The sequence below is a fragment of the Paramisgurnus dabryanus genome, chromosome 5 (genome assembly GCF_030506205.2).
Source record: "Paramisgurnus dabryanus chromosome 5, PD_genome_1.1, whole genome shotgun sequence".
NCBI classification, from domain to species: domain Eukaryota; kingdom Metazoa; phylum Chordata; class Actinopteri; order Cypriniformes; family Cobitidae; genus Paramisgurnus; species Paramisgurnus dabryanus.
The window spans coordinates 30,651,098-30,674,238 of NC_133341.1; the positions used below are offsets into that span (position 1 = coordinate 30,651,098).

A 23,141-nucleotide genomic window follows, 5' to 3' on the forward strand; every position below is an offset into this window, starting at 1 on the left:
TCTTATGCAAATTTATTTTTAGTTCAATGCTACGCATGCAAACAAACCATGTAGGTTGTGTAAAGTAATGCAGCTATTCACCAAAGAAACCTTACAGGTGCATGAACTCAAAGGTATTTTTAAATGGTTAGAAATGGTATTTTCAAATTGGTGCAACTTTTAAAAGAGGTTTAAATCGTTTTCCACATTTTTCAAAAAATGTTTTGACTGGCACAGTAAGAAAGCACAAATTGCTGTCTAGTGGGCAACTTCAGCTTTAAATAAGCGACCATCTCTTTTTAGACATTTAACTCTGAAAAACATTTTAAAAATCCATTAAAACCAAGGCTGGCTAACACAAGCAGTGCTTTCCCTTGAATCGACTAGTTAAAATTACCTCATCAATTATAACTAAACCAACTATTCAAACCAACTGAAAGGAATACTGAAAATGTCATCATTTACTCATCCTCATGAGTAGTTATTCTAAACCTGTATGATTTTTTTAATTCTGATGAACACAAAATAAGATATTTTGAGAAATGACGGTAAACAAACAGCATAGTGTCCATTGACTTCCATAGTAGGATAAAAATATTTTGGACGTATTGTGATAAATGATGAAGAAAATATTTTGATAAATGATGGAAAGCACACAGTTGACGGTACCAATTAAATTCCATCATATTTTTTTATTCCTACTATGGAAGTCAAGGGACACTACATGCTTTGTGTTTACCATCATTTCTCAAAAATCTTCTTTTGTGTTCATCAGAAAAAAAGAAATTCATACAGATTTAAAACAACACGAGGATGAGTAAATGATGACAGAATTTTCGTTTTTTTTTGTGAACTATCCATTGAAGAACACATAATAGTGTGGTTATCTAAAATATTGTGTATATATTGTAATAATGTTTATTATCTGGTTTTCTATTGTTGTATTGACTGAATGCACTTTATAGTCTGTTAAATGCATAAAATGTAAAAAATAAAATAGGAAATTAGTTAACATAATCATATTTGTACCTAGCACCTAGCACTTGATCTCAATGCTAAACTAATGTTGCGTTCCAGGCAGGTTTTGAGCCCGTGAATTACGACTTCAAAACCACGACTTACGACTCTGAACTGGGAGTATGCGTTCCAGGCAGCCTGAGTGTAAACCGTGTTTTTACAACCTTTTACCTGTGAAAATGCACTGGAACGGCAGTCAGACCCGTGACATCCCACCCGTGAACTTGTACTAGATCGATGTACTCCCAGTTCAGAGTCGTGAGTCGTGGTTTTGAAGTCGTGATTTACGGGTTACAGGTTGCCTGGAACGCAGAAACAGGCGCGTTTGACACGCCCGATGGTGATTGGCCGCTTTGAAGCACGAGACTCGGTTTCTTAAATCTGATTGGCTGATTCATACGACAGTGGGTTGTTCCTAGATGTACAGTCGGTTGAGTTGGGTGAGATAGTGCCGCTTTTAGATACCCAAAAATCTAATTAAGTTTAATTTCTATTACTATTTACATCCATAATTATTAATAAGTGTCTTAGTAAAAGACGACTTCCGTAAGATTTAGGCGGTTTTAGTTTCACACGAGAGCGGAAGGATATTTGTGCCGTTGTAACGTGAGGTAAGGAGCGAAGTTTGAACCGTCGTTCACTCCATGCGACCTAACAGATTAGTATTATGTATTTATTTATCTACTTTATGGGTTATTTTGATATATAACCCGCGTTTTTGTTACCGTGTTAGCCTATTTTATGTTAAATGTTAACTTTTTAGATATGTAAGTTAATCTTTCACAAAATTGCTGTTAGGCATCGCTGCTGTTGTTGTCAGACGTGAATAAAGTAACTTGCATGTTACTGAAGAAGTGTATGATAGTATTGTCACACTTTCCGATGGTTTATGATAACATTATCTTATCTCCCATTCATTTTTTTAATCAGATCTCATAGCTTATGTTCTGGACTCAAGCATGGAGGTTGCTGAAGACGTAGACAGCAGACCACCACTGGCAGCTTTGTCTTTATCCCAGCAAAACAATGAGACTGATGTGGATTTCTCCAAACTCACTACTTCACAGTTTGGCATATCAACAAATAGTTTCTTACCTTCCCCAAAGATTAAGGGTAAGTAACACGTTAAACGAGATTTGTTGCAGAGCCGACACTGTTTGATGTTGCCTTATAAGTGTAAATGTTTACCTTAAGTTTACATTTATGCACGTGGCAGATGCTTTTATCCAAAGCAACCTACAGGGTATTCAAGATAAAGTTATACATTTTTGTGTCTGTATAGTTCCCTGGGAATCGAACCAACAACCTTTGCGTTGCTAACACAATGCTCTACCAGTTCAGATTAGTTTGTTTCTTTTTAGTTTGTAAACTTTATTACAGACTTGAGGTCGAGCTATAATACATAATGCATAAAATAAACTCTAATCACCACAACTTGCATAACATACCCATCAGCTTTTTTATTTAAAAATTATATGAATATGTAAGAGAAAGTGTATGTTATGTGATGCATATTTTTATTTTTGCTGTCTTGAATAGTTCTGCAGTGTGACAAATTTAAGTTAATATAAGTTTGATGCATGCATGTTATTTATTAAAGAATTAGGAAAATGTTGTTAGATGGAGCAGATAGATGTCCCATACAGTATAATATACCATAGCATGTCAACTATCAGTTGCTTGGCCAATATAAATGTAAATACTGCATGCTAAATTCAATTGAATGAGCACATTTTTCACCAAGTTTTCTCCCCCAGATAAATCCAGAGTGGCTCAGCTGAAGGCAAGGAGGAGATCTTCAGTTGGAGTCCGGGGATCTCCCGAAACAAACTCTCTCATCTGCTTCAGAGCCAAACAAGTAGCAAAAACACCACCTCGAACCCCTCAGGTAGATGTTAGGGGCTGTCCCTGATGAATAACAGAACAGCATGTTGCTTGAAGAGAAAAATGCATCTTTATTATTATTATTATTTATTGGCCCATAGTTGATGCTCTCTCTTGTTGAAGCTTTTGCAGGAAAGTCCTTTTGTTTCACGCTGTGACTCTCTAAAGAAGAAGATGGCTGCTTTCCAGAGCCTGATGGAGGAAGATGACGAGGAAGAAGCAATGAATGAAGAGAGAAAAAAAGAGGAGAGTGTAAAAAACAATCCGGCACAAGATTCTCAAAATGGTCAGTTTCTGCTTAAACTTTTGATTGTTGCTAACACAAAACTAAAATCTCACTAAAGACCAAAGTCACACTAATACAAGTCCTTAGTACCAGATGAACATGAAGGAATAGTTAAAAAAAATGCTATATTGAGTGCATTTACATGCACAAATAAACAGATTATATCTCTTCCGTTTTTCCTATTTAAGACGAGTAGTTATACGAGCAAGTTTGGTGGTACAAACTAAAACGTAGCGCTATATTTTATGGAACTATATAGTGACTATATTTTATGGCGTAATAGCACTTTTGGGAGTACTTCGACTCGTCGCAGTAACACCCTCCCTCTCCCATTATGAGAGGGAGAAGGGGAGCGGATTTTTCAGGCGAGTCGAAGTACTCCCAAAAGTGCTATTACGCCATAAAATATAGTTCCTTTTTTAAATCCGCTTAGAAAAGCGCTACGTTTTATTTTGTACCACCAAACTTGCTCGTATAACTACTCGTCTTAAATAAGAAAAACGTTGATGTGTTTGGTCACTTCTAACTTTATCTCTGATTGGTACCAATGAATGAATGTTGCAAAGCTAAATGCTATCGAAGTGTCGCAGCGCGCTCCAGCGCTTACGTGCACGCACACAGATGATAGAGGGATGTATCAACAATTCTTAGTTAAGGTAATAACATAGTTTAATATTGAAAATGAGTAGACTATTCTTTTAACTAAGGTGTGGGAACCCTGGATATTGCTTTTTTAAAAATCTAATCAGTATTGCCGACCAAAATATCACAATGCTCGAATGTATCAATATTTTCTTATATCCCTACTAGTTATTGTATGGAACACAAGTTTTTAGTTTTGCAGTTTTTCAGTCACCTGCATGAGTCAAGAGCAGATTTTTATGTGTTACTTTAAGCTTACTTCCGTTTGTGATGGTTATCTTTTACATGCATACACGGACAACATTGCAAAAAAGTTGGTTAAGGCATTACAAAAATTGGGGTTATGGACAGAAATCTACATTTCTGTCACATCAGATTTTGCTTTAGCCATATATGACCTTTCCCATGTTATGGGTTTATGGGATATGGCTTCCAACATCTATGTACACATCCGAGTCAAATAAACTGGCTGTGCGTTTCACTGTGCGCGTAAGTTTGCATACACATAAAAAAACTATAAGGATCTCTATAATCCGGGCTTTATCCAAGTTATGGGACATGTTTAATACATAGAGTGGTAGATGTATAGTAGTCCTGAGACCTAAATTTCACGCAATAAGTTTTTGGTAAATTCACTTTTTCTGAGATGAAATTTCACACACTGACAAGTAAATTTTTTCACATTTCAAGTTTTAATACATGCAAAAGTCAATGTTAAACATAATCCTCTGAGAGGTTTGCATCCCTGCACCCGGCTTTAGGCTAGTTAGACATATTGTCAATGCGGCTTGGCCTGAACATTTGACAGCAAAATGAATAATGCTACAACCCTCCAAGACTCTACCTCAGTCTCATTTAATACATGAAAAATGAAATATGCCATATACATTGGCTTAGGTCCATCACTTGCATTTTCTGCTTAATGTACTTGAGGTGAAATTGATGCCAAGCACGTTTGATGTGAAGTCTCTGATCCCAGTTAGAGAACAGCAAGATGACGTGTAGAATAAATCACAAGACGTTTATGAGTCTTGTATAAATATGGGACTTAAGGAAATGCTTTTGTGTTATTTAAAAGTATGCATACATGCCCATCCAGATTTCTAATCCAAGTAATCAGTGATAATTTGAGATGTTTTTGATATTGTGAATCAAATTAGTTTCCAATAAAACCACCCAAACTGCCTAGAGGTACAATAAAAGACCAAAGATGCCTAGAGGTACAGGTAGAGTCGGTTTGATGTGTCCCAATTTACTAGACATGTTTTTTTAATGAGAAACACAATGATTTTCTTTCATGTGTTTTGACAGGAGTGCTGTTGGTATAAACAGTTGTAGGTGGTGTTAAGTAGGGCGTTATTGATCTTTGCAGAACTAAAAGTTTTTGTTTACATAATATATGTGTATAATAATTATCTATATATAAACACACACACATGCATGTATATTTTTAAGAAAAAAATATTAATATAATTAATATTTATCTATAACACAAACATATTTATTTAATTATATATTTAATTAAATAGTATACAGTACTGTGCAAAAGTCTTGGGCCACCACCATCAGACTTGTTGTTTTAGATGTTTTAATGTCCATCCATATTTATTTTTCAATATATTTTTTTAAGATACAAACAGAAAATACAGGAAATATGAACAAATAAATCTTCTTTAGGCATCAGTGTCAGTCTTTAGTGTGACCTCTCTTGGCACTAAACACATCTTGAGCTTTTTTGAGCAGAATAAAGTAAAAAGACTAATTTCTTTAGAATTAGAAATTAGGATTTAATTTTATTTAGGTTTAAGAGATCCTGCAGTTTCCTGCTATTGCGCAAGTGAAAGGGGAGTTTACCCTAAAAACTTGACACATCCGTTTACATTTTTATACAGTTTTTAATACTATACACACATTTCCTGTAATTTCTGGATGTATTCTATTGAAGAGACAGAGAACCAATTATATATGATCACTATAACATTGCAAAAACAACAAATTCTGGCATGGTGGCCTAAGACTTTTGCACAGTACTGTACATGCATGTATTTATACACATAATTATTATACACGGTACACCCACATATATTATGTAAACCAAAATTTTAACCGGCAAACGACTAGCAGGGTTCCCACGGGTCCTTGAAATTCTTACAAGAATTGGGAAGTTTTTGAAAATCTACATACATAGATACAGGTCATTGTGCAATCATTTTCTAAATAAACGCGAAGTATAGTCCACTGCGACTTATGTTTTTCCCTTTCAAAATGCATTTTTGACTGATGTGACTTATTCTGCGGAGCGACTTATAATCCAGAAAATACGGTATATAAAAAATACTTTATTAGTAATATGCCTTGCTAAGGACCTTAAAGGTGGGATGCATGATCTCTGAAAGCCAATGTTGATATTTGAAATCACCTAAACAAACATGCCCCTACCCGAATAGAATCTGGACCTTCTTTTGATAGACCCGCCCGACACATACGCAACCCAGGCAACGTTGTTGGTGATTGCAAAAAATCCATGCTATTCCCTGTGTAGTGTAGGATAATATCATAAAAATTCTAGACTTTTTAAGCACACGTGCTGCTAAGCTGTTCGCTTTAAATGCTTATATCTTCTGTATGCGAATGTTGATTCATACCAAAATGCTTTTTTGCATAGTTGTGTTTGACCCATGAAAAGTCTCTGGTTACATAAGTAACTGTTGTTCCCTGAGAATGGAATGAGACGCTGCGTCTCCCTTGCTACGCTTCCTGCAGTGATGCAGCACAAGTTCCCTCAAACTGTAACAATGTATCTTAAAAGGTAACATGATGTAACCTTGCTCTCACTAGAAATGTGTCCCCCCATTTAGTTATTGAATTTGAGGGTATTGGACCTGGAAAGTCCTTGAAAGGTCCTTGAATTTGAAGTTTGCTAAGGTGTGGGAACCCTGGAGTAGTGTTTAGATGAACTACAAATTGTAAACTTGTTTAGTGTTTATTCATGGACTAAGATATTTTCAAGTAGTCTTTAAGAAAAATTTAGGAATGAGAATGATTAGGGACTGAAGAAAAAAATGATTTATTAAGGATAATTAACTAAATCCATTGTTGTAATTTGACATTATTACATTGAAGACCTTATGACATTTAATCGTTTTAGTCACACAAGCATCAATTTTCCAGTCATGCATTTCCCATTTATTACTATTATTCCCATTTACAGCTATTAACGACAGGACCCAGATATTCTCAAAAATTTTCTACATTTTGCATAATCACCCTCATGCCATCCCAGATGTATATGACTTATTTTCCTTTAATTATTAGGTGAACGCAAAGTTTATATAAGTGCAAGCACACAAACGGGTTTTAGGCTATGTTTACATTAATGCGTTTATGCTTTAAAACGCGTTACTTTTGCTACGTTTACGCCTTTCATCTACACTACATCACCGTTTTCGACCCTCATAAACGGAGTCGTTCGCAAACGCTGAAGACCCTGTTTTAGTTTGAGAACTCAGACGTTGCTCTGAGTGTAAATGAACGTAGACGGAGTCTTATGTAAACGAACAGCTGACGTTAACGTGACAGCGCATCATTTTCAAAGTAAAAAGTATTTTATTCATGTAAATGTTGGTTTGCAAGGGAGGTTTTGCCAAAAATAGTTAACATCTACCAACCAGCTATTATAAACGCTATCGGATTATTTTAGCATGTATCCTTATAGATAATGTCTGTTTTATATTAATGTTTGAGTATTGTTGGGTTTAATGTGTTTATGTTTTGTTTAAATGTAGTTAGCTTACGAAAGATAGACTGTAATTTTAAACGCCATATAGGCGTTGTAAAGGCCAATATGAAGGGAGAATTGTAATGGGTCAGACATTATTTTCCAGTTTAATGTAAGTTTTGTTTGCTACTTTAAAATGAATTTCGTTTCAGATAATTTGTCTCTTAATTTTAATCGATGTTTTGTTGATACGTTTTGTGAATATAAATTAATAAAAACAATAAACTCAACGTCATTAATATAATGCTCGTTTAGGCGCTTGGCTTTAAGCTATTTGTGTGTTGCTAGCGGAGGACGTGCACGGACCTCGCACACTTTTAAAAATGAATGCAATAAGCATTTCTGGTAGGCTAAAGCAATACTTCACTTCTTACTATGTTTGATTGAAGTTTGCATTTGAGGAAATTTATTTTTGCTTCAAGTTCGCTACTGTTTAGTACTGTTCACTTGAATGCTTTCTTTTTAAATCATAAAGACCTTTCGGTTTAGTTATAAAATCAAAATTAAACTATTAATCATATTAATATGTTGTAGGGGGAGCTAGAACAGTATAAGTGCTTATGTTTTGTTTAAATTTAATTAGCTTACGAAAGATAGACTGTAATTTTAAACTCCATATAGGCGTTGTAAAGGCCAATATGAAGGGAGAATTGTAATGGGTCAGACATTATTTTCCAGTTTACTGTAAGTTTTGTTTGCTACTTTAAAATGAATTTCGTTTCAGATAATTTGTCTCTTAATTTTAATCGATGTTTTGTTGATACGTTTTGTGAATATAAATTAATAAAAACAATAAACTCAACGTCATTAATATAATGCTCGTTTAGGCGCTTGCGCTTTTAGCTATTTGTGTGTTGCTAGCGGAGGACGTGCACGGACCTCGCACACTTTTTAAAATTAATGCAATATGCATTTCTGGTAGGCTAAAGCAATACTTCACCTCTTACTATGTTTGATTGAAGTTTGCATTTGCTGAAATTTATTTTTGCTTCAAGTCCGCTACTGTTTAGTACTGTTCACTTGAATGCTTTCTTTTTAAATCATAAAGACCTTTCTGTTTAGTTATAAAATAAAAATTAACCTATTAATCATATTAATATGTTGTAGGAGGGAAATAGAACAGTATAAGACTTTCCCAAACACATTTTTACAGGTTCAAAAATAGTGTCTGTTATAGTTGCCAGCAAAGGACCCATGTATGACTTTTTGTCAATATCGTACACCCCTAGGCTGCATAAACGTGCAAAGGTAAGCTATTATTAGAGTAATAAGTTATTTTACACTTTTATGCGCATGCCCAGTTACGTGATTGGTCATGTTTCATGCGTTTATGGTGGTGTATAGTGTGGATGAAGATTCTTTTTAAAATGTCAGTATAAACGAGGATCGTTTTCATTTTAAAATGCCGTTTTAAAACGCAAATGCTCTAATGTAAACATGGCCTTAGTCTCTTTTGTATATCTATGTGTCATTATGTTTTTAACAAGCATCTCTTTTTGCTCCTGACTGTCCTACAGGTAAAGAAAACAAGCTGACAATTCAAAGCCCCTCCCCTTCTGTGACTCCTCCTCCTTCTAAAAAACGCTGCAGGGCCCCACCAAGGGAATGTGAGGACAAGATTACAGAGACGCCACTCCCCTGTCCCACTCTCACAACACAACAAGAGCAAGGGGTAAATACATCAGTGTTTCACCTATATAATGATGTTTCTTAAAAGTAGCATTAGATGCCTGAAAAAAATGATGCAGGTAAAGTGCTCAGGAGACTTCATGGTCTGCATTAGTGTGTTGTGACCGCTGTAGTCAGCATTGTGTGTTTTTCTGCACTTACAGATGAAATGCTCTGAGCCTGAGAGCCAAACGTCTGTACCAGCATTGAGTTCAGATTCAAAGAATGGGCTTCTTTCCTTACCCATGCTTTCGAAACCAGAAACTAAGCCAACAGGTGAGAGTAATGTGTGTTTGGATGTTTAAAAATGCATTTGTTTATTAAATCATTTAGTTTTTTTTCTCTAACCCCCCATCCATACCTGCAGATGTCGAGATCTCATCTGTACGTAAGAAGAAGCGGGTCCGTTTTGGTGCACCGCTCTCCCCAGAGTTCTTCGACAAAACCCTACCACCCAGTACCCCGCTGCAAAAGGGGGGAACTCCAATGTGTCCTCCATCATCTACAGCAAAAAAACTCTCTCTTCTGAAGACCCCTCAAAGATTCGAGCCCCCACTTCCCCAACCTGACTTCAACAGTCCTGAAAGAATTGGAGCTTCACCTGTTCTGGTTATCGACAGACGAAATACTGGACTTGTGTTCAGTGATGATGTATTTGAAGATTTTGAAAAGGTGCGTCCTTGGCCAGCCTTACTAAACCAACTGTTTCACATTAACTTCTTTTGCTTTTATTCCTGGAGTGGTTGGTAGTCACATTGCAATATTGTGCTGCCTGTGAAATTCTTGTTTGAATTGCAAAGTTTCACAAATCTAAATTATTGTGTATTCGTATCTCAGATATGTTTTCCTAGTATGGATGAAGAGTCTCCATCAAACAGACCATCGGAGAATTGCGAAGGTTAGTTATGAAATGATTTTCAAGGTTAAGGAAAGAGCTTGAAAAATGCAGAAAAACATCTTGGACCCTGGAGATTTGTTCATCGTCTGAAATATTTGGAGATACAGCTATTTGAAAATCTGGAATCTGAGGGTGCAAAAAAATCTAAACATTGAGAAAATCACATTTAAAGGCGGTGTGCATGATTTTTGAGAAACACTTTGGAAAAGGGAATCGGGCTGAGTACCAAAACACACTTGTAGCCAATCAGCAGTAATAGGGATGCACCGAAATAAAAATTCTTGTCCGAAACCGAAAAAGAGGAAACCAAGGCCGAAAATCCGAAACACCGAAATAAATTATTATGCTAGTTATTAGTACAAATTAATTTATGGCTATCACTGTGTATTAACTTTACTAGGGGTGTGTGACGGATCACAAAACTCACGGTTCGGATCACATTATAGTTTTTGAGGCACGGATCGGACTATTTTTCAGATTAGCAAAAAGGGGTGGGGAAAATCTAATAACAAAGAAATTGCAAACATTTATAAAAAAGAACAAAGTTGCACATTAATAAGGGCTAACCTTAGCATTAGGTACAAAAATCAAATTAAATGAGTCATAACACTGTCTTTGTATTTAAATTAAATATAATATTATTTTTAGAGCTACAGACGTGATTTTCTCTTTGTCTTGGGTTGTTTGATTAACATTAATGACACAGACTTATTGAGGTTACTGTCTCTTTAAGACCAAATAAGCAGAGACTGGTTTCTGACTGTAATCTATACATACACTTAAGACATAAACAATTGTTTTTATTATAAAAAGAATACTGTGGAGATAATTTAGTATATATGTGTCCTGTCAATAATAGAAAGATTTTATGTTAGCTTGTTTGCGTCTCACTCGTGTGTGCACTATTGAGGGCACTTAAACGCGCGCACACAGAGACCAAGGGCGAATCCCAAACATCGCAGCATAAAAACGTTACGTTGTTTTTCATTGCTTTATTCGGCAAATGTATGTTAATGGACTACAGTATGAGACACATTTGTGCGAGTCTCTCTTAAGTTTATACACCAAGAGTTCTGATCTTTGAAGGTCATACTGTGATGATCACGTCTGGACCGGACACATTCAACCGCATGTGCCACTGCTCACTTTAGCGCCTTTTTGCGGTTAAATACATCCACTCCGCATATATGTTGCTTAAAAAAATTATTATGCTGTAGTATTGTTTCGGTGATAAATGTCTTTCGGCCGAAAATGCTCTTTTGGGCCATTTTTGGCCGAAAATTTTCGGTGGCCGAATATTCGGTGCATCCCTAAGCAGTAAGGGGCGTGTCTACTAACCAACAACGTTGCCTGGGTTGCGTATGTATCGGGCGGGTCTATCAAAAGAAGGTCCAGATTCTATTGGGGTAGGGGCCTGTTTGTTTAGGTGATTTCAAATATCAACATTGGCTTTCAGAGATCATACATCCCACCTTTAAGGTCCTTAGCAATGCATATTACTAATAAAGTAATTTTTTATATACCGTATTTTCTGGATTATAAGTCGCTCCGCAGTATAAGTCACATCAGTTAAAAATGCGTTTTGAAAAGGAAAAACAAGTCGCATTGGACTATACTTCACGTTTATTTAGAAAATTATTGCACAAAATCCATGCCGAAGAAGAGACATTTAATCTGGAAAGGCAAGTTATTCAACTAAACAATAGCACACGATACACAATAGCATACAGAACATATCTGGGAGGGTGAATAGGCGAAATTAACACCATAACCCAAATCAAGTTCAAAAAGGTCCCGAAGTCATTCAACATCACTGAATCCATTAAATTACATAAATACAGGAGCAGCACAGAGATTGGTTTCTCTTGGTTCATATGAAATTATTTTGACGTATAAGTCGCATCTGACTATAAGTTTCAGATCCAGGCAAACTATGAAAAAAGTGTGACTTATAGTTCGGAAAATACAGTATATTTACGGTAGGAAATTTGCAAAATATCTTAATGGAACATGATCTTTGATTAATATCCTAATGATTTTGGCATAAAAAATTATAATTTTAACCCATGTTTTTTTTAGCTATTGCTACAAATATACCTGTGCTACCTATGACTTGGTCACAAATGTGTATGAGGTCTCCCTTAAAAAAAGATTATCCTTTAAAAAAAATTAAAAGCAAGAGCATCATTATAATAAATACAGTATATTGTAAAAAACGGAAAAATATTAGCATAATGCGATATAATAGCTTAACCTTCCTCTTGTCTGTATGTATTGCAATCATGTATCTGAAACTCTAGATATACTTTCGGCTGAAGACCCAGGGCAGCCCCAGGCTGAAGGCATTGAAGTAATGAATGCTGCTTTTCAAGTGGGTGAGGATGAACCGTCAGATTTACAGATGGAGGAAAACCTGCCGTCAGCCACTAGTGATCAGCCGTCGGCCCTCTCCAGTGAGATGCATTTCTTTACTCGGTTTGCCTGCTGTTTTTCTCACAGCGCTTTCTGTCCAACTTATATTCTGCGCTGAAAGGTTTTAGCCAAAAGGCAGAATAACCATGAAGATTGAGTGGGCAGTACATATAAACCTACACAGATTTGATGATAAGCTTTTCAAACAGTTTATTTACTACTATCCTGAAAAGGCTTCTTGGCATAACATGCATATGTACATAAACTATAATTTGGCATTTATGTTGTTTTGCCCCCTTAAAGGAATAGTTTACCCAAAAATGAATATCCTGTCATCATTTACTCACCCTCAAGTTCCATAGTATTTTTCTTTCCTACTATGCAAGTAAATGGTGCTCCTGTTTCCTGCTTCAGTACAAATATCTTTCTTTGTGTTCGGCAGAACATACATTTTTACAGGTTTTTAACAACATAAGGGTGAGTGAATGGTGGCAGAATAAAATTTTTTTGATGAACTGTCCTTTTAAGCATCACTGGGACATTAAAGTCCCAGTGTTGAACTGTGGGAAGTTATCAGCACTTCAGCATGACTTTGCCTACCATGTACTAATTTGAATATATATGTATGCAGGAAAGCTGACCTCAGCTTTGCTCTCTTGTTAACTGGTGTTGATTTATAGAGCCTGACACTTTTTCTTTCAGAAGCAGAGCTCGATATGGAGTCTGCTGGCAACTCTGAGCAGCAGCTTTCATTCAACGCCAGCACTAAACCCACTCGCTCTCGCAGCAGGAAAAGAAAGGTATGTTTTTCTCTGTAACACATTCTCACCGGGAAATTCTGCCCCGATCGACTTCCATTTCCCAGCAAGCATGCTGAAAAACTCGAGAAGAACAACAGCATGAGCTTGATCAAAGGTTTCTCTGTACAGTTGTTTAAACACTTCTTGCTGTATTTGCTTTTCATTTTGGCAATAAGTCTGAGAGCCATGTTTACAGTATTAGTCTTGGTTATTGTTCATCAATCGTGTATTTAGAATAGTCTGTTGTTATGGCTAGTGTTCAAATGTAATGTACATTATCCAAGATCCACTGGTCGTTGGAATGGTTGATTCTGATTGGCCAGTCGCGACATTTGCAGGTTTGTTATTCCCAGTTATTACACAGCTCTCTGGAATGCTTGATTCTGATTGGTCAGTTGAGACATTTGCAGGTTCGTTCTTTTCAAATAATAACCGCTCCAAAATAATAACGCATAGCCGGTACTACTTGAACAATTTAAATCGCTCCGCGCCAATAAAGATTACTGTTTGGCGCCATCTTGTGACAAACACTGGACAACCACAACATTTTGACATTAATTTTAACATGTACGGAAAAAACAACACATTTAAACAGTGGAAAGAAGAACGAACAACGACAAGACAAAGAGAGCTTACTGAGACTGAACTTGACAAAATAGAGCATGACAGCTACGAAGCCAACACACAAAAAAATACAGAATGGGCATTAAAACTTCTCAAAGACTGGCTAAAAGAGAAAAAATGGAGACAGACAAGTATGAAGCAGAGGATCTTAATAAGGTATTACGATCATTTTATGCATCTGTGCAAAGTTTCGCGGAAGGATAAAAATTTTAATTTAAAACAAATATGCCAATAAAATGTTCCAAATTCATATTCATGTCCAGTTTTTTTTCTTATGTGGCAAGTAGCCGTGTAATAAGCGGGATAATGTAGAGGCAGCCGGTAGTTATCGGGAAATAAGCCCCTTCAGTGTGATACAAGACCCTCCGCTTCGCATCGGGTCCTGATCACACTGTCGGGGCTTATTTCCCGATAACTACCGGCTGCCTCTACATTATTCCTTACATAACAACCCCTCAAAACTAAAAACACACGGTAACCCGGATGCTGCAAATTATTTTGACAGGTACAATTTAATATTAAGCATGTAAAAAATAGGTCACTGAAATTTGGCTCCCCCTGTGATGTCAGAAGGGTATAATACCGCCCCTTAATCTGCACTATCCAACCAGATCAGGTCATTTGCATTTAAAAGGACACACACAAAAGGGTACATTTTAACATGCTATAATAAATTATATGTGTGGTATTTTAAGTAAGGGATAATGTAGAGGCAGCCGGTAGTTATCGGGAAATAAGCCCCGACAGTGTGATCAGGACCCGACGCGAAGCACAGCTACTTGCCACATAAGAAAAAAACTGGACTTGAATATGAATTTGAAACATTTTATTGGCATATTTGTTTTAAATTAACATTTTTATCCTTCCGCGAAACTTTGCACAGATGCATAAAATGATCGTAATACCTTATTAAAATCCTAGGCTTCATGCTTGTCTGTCTCCATTTTTTTTCTCTTTTAGCCAGTCTTTGAGAAGTTTTAATGCCCATTCTGTATTTTTTTGTGTTGGCTTCGTAGCTGTCATGCTCTATTGCTCTATGTTCCATTCTTAATTGTGGTTGTCCAGTGTTTGTCACAAGATGGCGCCAAACTGTAATCTTTATTGGCGCGGAGCGATTTTAATCGTACAAGTAGTACCGGCTATGCGTTATTACTTTGGAGCGGTTATTATTTGAAAAGAACGAACCTGCAAATGTCTCAACTGACCAATCAGAATCAAGCATTCCAGAGAGCCGTGTAATAAGTTACAACATCACATAGGTACTCTGGGGATAAGTACCATACCAAAGATTTATTTGACATCTTAAAAAAGCGTTTAATAAGAGTTTTGTACAAAATCAATGGATTTGAATGCAGGATATCTGGGGCTACTAAAATGTATGGTATGAGAAAAATAATTTGTTTGTTTTTTTAACCATAAACGACGTCAACACATTATATTATACCAAATACACAAAATAACATTGTTTTTTTTTTAGCAATGAAATAGGTGCACTTTAAAGTGCTATCAGTTTTTGCTGTTCGGCATTGATCATATTGAACAGATTTCACTTAAGACGACTAATTATTTGTCTCTTCATTTTGAATTAACTATAATTTAGAGCAAGCAGCCCCAGAAAAAAAAACACAGACATCAGATAAATATTGAATGTGGTACAAAGGGTTGAAAAAACTGCTTTCTTTTTCTTTGTTTCAGCAACCAGGAGAAAATGAAAGCGAGACGAGAAGAAGCTCTCGTACAGCGGCGGCGTCTGCTTCGGGAAAGATGAAGGTATAAAGCTTAAGAAGTGGATTTATAGATCAGGCTGACGTGATGTGAAGAGTCTTAATAAAGCTGGGCTTTTTAAAGCTCAGATTATTCAAGCTGCAATCATGTTGACACTTAGCCTGAAACAATAACACTGATATGACTAGGACTTAGCCTTTGATCTATAAATACCCCGATGAGTGGATTTTATTGCCTTGATTTCACATTTCTAAAGCCTTGTGTGCATTTGTGTTCACATATAGTAAAGTAACATTATGTGGGAGACCATAGCACATTTAACTTTTGCATATCTATTTACTTCAACAGCTGCAAAAATAACAACTATTGCACCCATGACCATCCAAAAGATGAAAAATATAGTGATAAATTATAGCAGTCAGAAAAGATTATTAGAAACCCAACAGCAGCACACAGCCTATTTCATCATAATGTATATAAACATACATTTTTGTGTAGTCACAGTTGGTGAATGTTCATCTAATGTTTGTGTCTGTGTCCAGAAGACCTCGGGGGCTAAAAAGCGATTTGGCAATAAGGAGGTGGATCGTTCTCTATATGGCAAACGAGACTTTGCCTCCAAGAACCCTCTGCTCAGTCCTATATTTGAGACGATGTCTATTAGTTTCAGTGGCACACCAACGCAAACACCGTCTGGGAAAGCAACAGGTACTTTTATCTAGGCCTTTTCTTTCAAAATCACCCACAATACATTTCAATTCAGTGTTTCCCACACATTGACTTTACTTGTGCGGGCCGCCCAGCTATATTAACAACCACCCAAGTATATCTGGCATAAAATGTTGCCTTACATGATATTGACACTCTTTAATAATGACATTTTGCGTGCGAGCACGTGCGTTTCTCTCCCGATGATTTTGGTGTGTGTTTGCATGCTCTCTGTTACTCTATGAATTGGGTGCGATGCAAAGCAAGCTCTGTGTCACATTGTATCATTCCATGTTTCTGAACTTGAGCCGAGTTGTATGCATTAGGAATCTTTAGGGACCCATACGGTTCTGGATCTATATTTTAAATTGATAGTCGGGTCCTGGTCAGTTCCAGTTTAATTACTTCGGATCCCCAATCTGATTAAACCAGTGTCGATCAGAGAACTACCGGCAGTGATCAGAGTCAGCCAGCGCTAAAACACATGTGCAGTCTCAAGCACGCCTCTGGTTTCTATGGCAATAAAAACCGGTTCTTGTTTTGAAAGTCACAACCATGCGCTGCACTTTCTTTCCCCATTGTCATAATAATAATATTATTAATAAACCATCTTTTCATATCTAAAATGTTTGCTCAGAGTGCACAGAGATGGTTGCAAATAAGCAATGCTAATGTCAAGCCCATTGCACTGAACAATCATAACTCGAACAGGCAAACAGTTCTTATGTAAGATGAAATAAAATATATAAATCCAGACATAAAAAAAACGCAAAGCTGTAATGTAAAGTCAACCGTCACTGGGACAGCAAGTAGACTTTTAAATCTGAAATAATGATTGGATTAAGCTTTTTTATTGACAAAAAAGGAATAGAAAGTTGCACGTTTACTGCTTCTACATAAACATATCACATTTATAATCTCTAGATCTATTTTTAATCTATAGACCTACACTGTCTATCATTTATATACTATACTTATTATTTTATAGTGTTTGATAGTCGTTTTACACCTCTCACAATGTTAATAAATCCATTCAATGTAGGGGTGGTCGGTATGACCAAAAATTCATTTTGTGGAATGGTTTTTCACGATATATATGCGCTTTAGTTTGTTGTTTTTGGAATATAAAAATTTGCAAAAAAATTGCCATGCATTATAGCTTTTAACTAAATGCTCACTGCGGTTTTAAAATATGGGCAAGTTAAAGTTATTGTTAGAGTAAAATGCTCAGAAGATAACAATAGATTAAGTCTTGATAGAATCTTGTTTTTAAATCCGTTAATAATTTTATAGAACATTGATGCTATAATATGCATTGTATTTTATATTTATGGACATAGTACATAAAAAATTAAAAGTATGAATATATGCACAAACCTACAGGCAGGATAAATGCCTGTATATGAGAGATGGATCTCTAGATATTGATATTATAAATATGACAGGTGCTATAATAGCCTGGTCCAACCAGACTCTCGTACATTCATTTCATTTGTACAGAGAGTGGCCACGCTCCATTGCAAAGCGTTACTTCCGTTAAGGAGGGTCCATTGTTAAAGTTTAAAACTATTGGATCTGCCCAGAGTCACTCAGGATCTGCCATACGCAGTCGCTAACGTGTGGTCGTGACGTATATCATATGCCGAAACCGGCCGGAAACAACAAGTCCGAATAATCAGACCAACAAAACTAAGCGAACCTAGTTCTTGCTCCGGCTTTAACTTCTGTATATTCGTCAGCTTTGCAACAACGGACCGAATAGCTTTTCTCACGTCTTTCTCCGCTGCCATTACTGAACTACAACTCAAACTGATGCACGACCTCAACGTCATCAATTTTAGCCACCCCCCTCTGTTCGCTGATTGGACCTGCAGATTTTTGCAGGAGAAAACGAAACTCTACAGAGCAGTCCTAGACGTACTGCTGAAGCGAAATGAAAATTAAGCGGAAGCACGTAGGAGGGCGGAGCCAGGCTAGTGCTATAAGGCAATGACCATGGAGTCGGTTTTAAGGCCTTGATGCCCTTTACTTTCTATTAGACCTCGTTTTTCTGATCAAAAATGTTTGTACTATACAGTCCTTCCACGGTGAGTTTTTTTGTGATTGTTGCAGGCAAAAATTGTTGATCTTGCGACACGTTTTCTTAAAAAATGCGATGGAATGTGTGAGATTTTTATGCGATGAAATTGCAGCAACTTGCAAAAACTGTTTGAAGCTTTTGCAGCTTTTCAATGAGGTTCATGTCACATAATCGCGTCACTTCATAACACTCCAATGGCAACAGGGGACATGGCTGCGCTTGTGTGAAGTAAATGCAAAATTTTTCAACTTTCTGCTAAGAGATATGTGATTTTTGCTACGAAAATGCGGGGATTATGAAATCATGCAAGCCCAGCATATTTGGCGCAACGAAATCTACAATTTATGCTGCGAAAGATAGCCGTATTTGAAAAATGTGGCCTCTGCATAAATATGCCGACTTTGGCTTATCCGTTGAATCATGTGATCACAAAATCACGGTTTTCTGGAGGGACTGAATTGCACGTCAAACTACATCGCTCCAGCAGCGCAAGTATCACTGATATAAATGCAAGGTTGTCTTAGCTTGCTTGAAGTTCATAAAACTTTACAACTATTAGCATTATGTGCGAGAGAAGTGCTTTCTTTATTTGGCGACGCAACTCCTTGTGCGCGCCCGAGAGAGACACGAGGTTGGTTTGCTTATTATTTAATTACACGAAATTACTAGTGGATTATTTTACTTTTCTCCGTCACTATCAGTCTAACATGTGGGAATGCAGAGTTAGCCACGCCCACTTAAATCTGTTACATCTGACATTTTATTTAAGGGTAATGGAATATACCATCATACCACCCAGCCCTACTTCAAAGGGGTCATCGTGTATTACTTCAAATATCAGTGTAAAACCAATAAAGTGCATTTGCTTTTGTTCATGCCAAAGAGAAGGCAAAGAGAGTTTGGGGGTGGTTGTATTTACGAAATTATATAAGTGTTCAGTATTGGGTTATGGTCACACATTACTAGTTGTTTTACACGCGTATAGTACACATTTTTGTCGGTGGGTAATGATGGCCTTTTTCAGCGGCTCCCACCACAAGTATGTTTCAGATCTGTGGGAAACACTGAAATGAATTTTTTGCAAGTTTAGAAGGGCATCTTTGCAAAACACCGAATAATTTGTTTGTTTATTTATTTAAGTAGCTCCCCATTGTTGTACCATTTGTAGCAACAGTAAGAAAAAAATAATTTACTTTGTTAATTAGACACTGACATCCACGATGATGTAAAATGATATCAAGCTTGTGTAACTTAAAAGTTCTTGACACTTAACAGTCTGAACGGAAAAGATCTAATGGAAAAAGATCTAAGCTAGTACCCCAAAGGCTAATAGTTCAAATCTAGGATGTAATATGGTTTGAGATGATGCTCCTGTTGCTGATGCTTATCACCAGTGTGCATATAAGCAGACTCCTGTTAGTCACTTATTGCTGGATAAAAGCTTATGCAAAATAACTGGCACAATTGATGAAGCCTTTATGCCATCAAGACAAAACTATATTATGGTGGAGTGCATTTAACAAGCTAATGTAACCGTTTTATTCACTTAATCACGCAGGTGGAGAGGGAGATGGCATTCAGACACCTGTCGTTCCTCATAGTCTGCCCGTTCGCTCAATGGTAAGTCTGTTAAGTGGTACTGTTTTGTCTGAAGCCACATTGACCAATGGAGACGAACAGACTTCAAGAGATATGGGCATGACTTCCTCAGTTGACACAGAGACACACGCAGAAAATAAAGGCCCTGGGGCCATGGCCCTCAGAGCCAAACGTGACTCCGTAAAACCTGCCCGCCAACGCCGTAGCTCCGGCACAACCAAGAGACGGAAGCTTAGCCGCCCAGCTATTGTCTCAACTGGTGTATTGGAAGGTAAAAGTGAGGAACAAGATACTGATAACCAACACGATGCTACAAGTTTAAACCAAAACTATCCTGATGGTCCAGAGCACAAGGAGCCTGAGGCTTCAGTAAGCTGTAAAACTCCAACCGTGGTGCTAAATGGAGATTGCGTGACCAACGAGAAGTCCGCACAGAAGACACCAAGCTTTAAAAGACGTGGACGGGTCCAAACAGTCCTGAAATCTTGTGTTGACATTAATGTTGTGGTAGAAACTGATGAGAGGATTGAGTTTTCAGACTGTGAAGCTGTACCTGCAGAACCCATTTTGGCCCCCTGGCAACAGGATGACTTTAACATCGATGACATCCTGAAGCCTGTGGCGAAGAGTCGGGGTTCGGTACGACGCAGCCTGAGGAACCGGAGGAGCGTGGACCTCCAAGCTGTGGGCCTGGCGTGGGTGGACCACACCTCCCCAGAATTAGGTAAGGTGGGTAGAAGGCGGCGTAGCAGACTCAGCGGAGTATCAGAGCCATCTGTGACTCTGGTCTCTGAAGAACCAACACCAAACCTGGAGGAATAATTAACATCAAAGTTATTGTGTCCGTTTGTTAAATGAACTTTCTGCTAAAATGTTACTCTGTATTGTTTTCATTTGTGGGATTATTTTAATCAGTATGGATGGACTAATTTGACCTCTTATTAAGAAGATTGCGTAACTTCTAGAATGCTCATTAAATCTTCACAGTTGTGATGTGTGGATGTTTTGAGATGATTTTACTGTGATAATCTCATGTTATTTCACATAAATGACAATGCTGGTTTAATGAACAATGAATTTCTTTTGCTGTATATTTATCTGCTTTATATTTTTAAAGTGTAATACAATGTTGACATCTACTGTAAAACGTCTCTGCATGCTTTCTATTGGAATTATTTGTCATTTACAAAAAAAGCTGCAAGTTAAACGCATACTTTAAATATAATGGGGTGGTTTTCCAGACAGGGATTATCTTAAATCTGTTGCAAAACTGCCGAATATACAGAAGTTAAAGCCGGAGCAAGAACCAGGTTTGCTAAGTTTTGTTTGTCTGATTATTCTGACTTGTTGTTTCCGGACGGTTTCGGTGCATGGTATACGTCACGACCACACGTTAGCGATTGGCTTTGGCAGATCCTGAGTGACTCTGGGCAGATCCAATAGTTTTAAACTTTAACAATGGACCCTCCTTAACGGAAGTAACGCTTTGCAATGGAGCATAGCCAGACTCTCTGTACAAATGAAATGAATGTACGAGAGTCTGCTTGGACCAGGCTACTGTAACATGGCTGCTGGAGGCGCAATGATATTACGCAATGCCCGAAAATAGTCCCCTGCCATTGGAAGTTACTAAGGGGACTACTTTCGGCAGCTGCGTAATATCATTGCGCCTCCTGCTGCCATGTCACAGCAGCAAAGTCCTTGATTATTACGCCAGAATGAGAGTATAGTTCCTAGACGTATCTGCCTAGAAAATCGCAACTTTTAAAAATACTGAAACTCTTTCGTTATTTTTTTTGCGTGATGCTTATGGTCTAATCCGATTCAATGGATTATGCTAAACTATGCTAAAAGTGCTAGCGCCAGACCCGGAGATCAGCTGAATGGATTCCAAAACGGTAAAAATCAAATGTTTAACTCTAGGGGAGCTGGAAAATGAGCATATTTTCCCAAAAAAGTTGAGTGTCCATTTAAGCCAGAACTAGGGCTTAGTTTAATAAGGGAATATAAAAAGTTTGATCAAACATGCCTTACTAAAAATATTACTAGTGTGCATTTTGAGGCAAAACTAAGGGCATCGATGTATGTTAAGATGTGTCAGTGCAAGTTGTTTTCAGTTTGGACCGCTCTTCCATTGATTTTATTTTAGGACTAGTCTATTCTCTGTCCGAGAAACCGCCCCTACATCTATTAATATGTAAGCCAGGACTGGATCTTATTTTACTCAAAAATCAGTTTTCTGCATCAAGCGGTGGGATTGTGAATTTCAACCAATGATTCAGTCCACGTCTGCATCCAAAACCTTAGGCAACTGACTTGTTGCCTCGCTACCTCATGAGGCAATGACTTTGGGTGTATGAAGGCAGCCCCTGAAAACGCATTCGGACAGCCTTCACAGGAAGCCTTTCCTATAAAGGCAGCATTTAAGAGTTTTCGGACGCGTCGCACAGCGCACCCCATCCTCTCGAAATGCATAGAAAAGCTACGGTAGCATCACATGACAAACATGTTGTCGTCTGAGACAACGTAGTGACAAAACGCGCTGTATAGAGCAGTTTGTCCATTTAGGGTTACTTTAGAAACAAGGTGGTGCAAAATGGCGACTTCCATGGAAGAGGACATACATAGTACATAGATAAAAAAGTCTTATTCTAAGGTTATAAAAACAATACAGTTCATTATTTAAATTCTTTATACACCACTGTCAATTTAGTTATGTATATTATATTGCATTACTGTCAAGAGATCTTTCTAAAAGTTACACTATGCACCTTTACCATAAATTTACGAAAATCTATCCCTTTATTTTCAATTCATTTTTAAGATATGTTCGGTATGGTAAATTATTTCTTTTATAATAATAATCGGTTCTCATTAGATTACTTTTTACTGTAATAATTAAAACTTGGATAATGGATTTTATAATGGTAAGCATCGTATATAGCATGATTTAGACAGTTATTGAATACCGCATTCATATTCAATATCGTGCAGCCATATCAGTATGTATTCTTTTGATTTCGACATAAATTGCATCTTGC

At 37.1% G+C, this 23,141-nt stretch overlaps 1 protein-coding gene across 3 annotated transcripts; it reads left to right on the forward strand.

Annotated features, from left to right (window-relative positions):
- The first annotated feature begins 1,416 nt into the window (after window positions 1-1,416).
- On the forward strand, window positions 1,417-21,240 carry cdca2 (cell division cycle associated 2). Of its 3 annotated transcripts, none has more exons than XM_065250864.1 (13): window positions 1,417-1,607; window positions 1,927-2,109; window positions 2,754-2,884; window positions 3,004-3,166; window positions 9,104-9,258; window positions 9,419-9,530; window positions 9,622-9,926; window positions 10,092-10,152; window positions 12,453-12,605; window positions 13,267-13,364; window positions 15,684-15,758; window positions 16,256-16,421; window positions 20,060-21,240. In XM_065250864.1, exons 2-13 carry the CDS (start codon window positions 1,956-1,958, stop codon window positions 20,920-20,922), a joined length of 2,436 nt encoding a protein of 811 aa, XP_065106936.1. In that variant the 5' UTR covers window positions 1,417-1,607; window positions 1,927-1,955; the 3' UTR covers window positions 20,923-21,240. The 3 variants fall into 3 exon arrangements, with proteins under 3 accessions (XP_065106936.1, XP_065106937.1, XP_065106938.1); XM_065250865.1 differs by having other exon boundaries at window positions 16,259-16,421; XM_065250866.1 differs by having other exon boundaries at window positions 13,273-13,364.
- Window positions 21,241-23,141: the final 1,901 nt, after the last annotated feature.

Bases quoted from the DNA above. Each gene is read 5' to 3' on its own strand.
- cdca2 (XM_065250864.1), top strand. From the start codon at position 1,956: ATGGAGGTTGCTGAAGACGTAGACAGCAGACCACCACTGGCAGCTTTG. The intron at 2,885-3,003 runs GTAGATGTTAGG...CTCTTGTTGAAG, and splicing joins CACCACCTCGAACCCCTCAG to CTTTTGCAGGAAAGTCCTTT. The intron at 9,259-9,418 runs GTAAATACATCA...CTGCACTTACAG, and splicing joins CAACACAACAAGAGCAAGGG to ATGAAATGCTCTGAGCCTGA.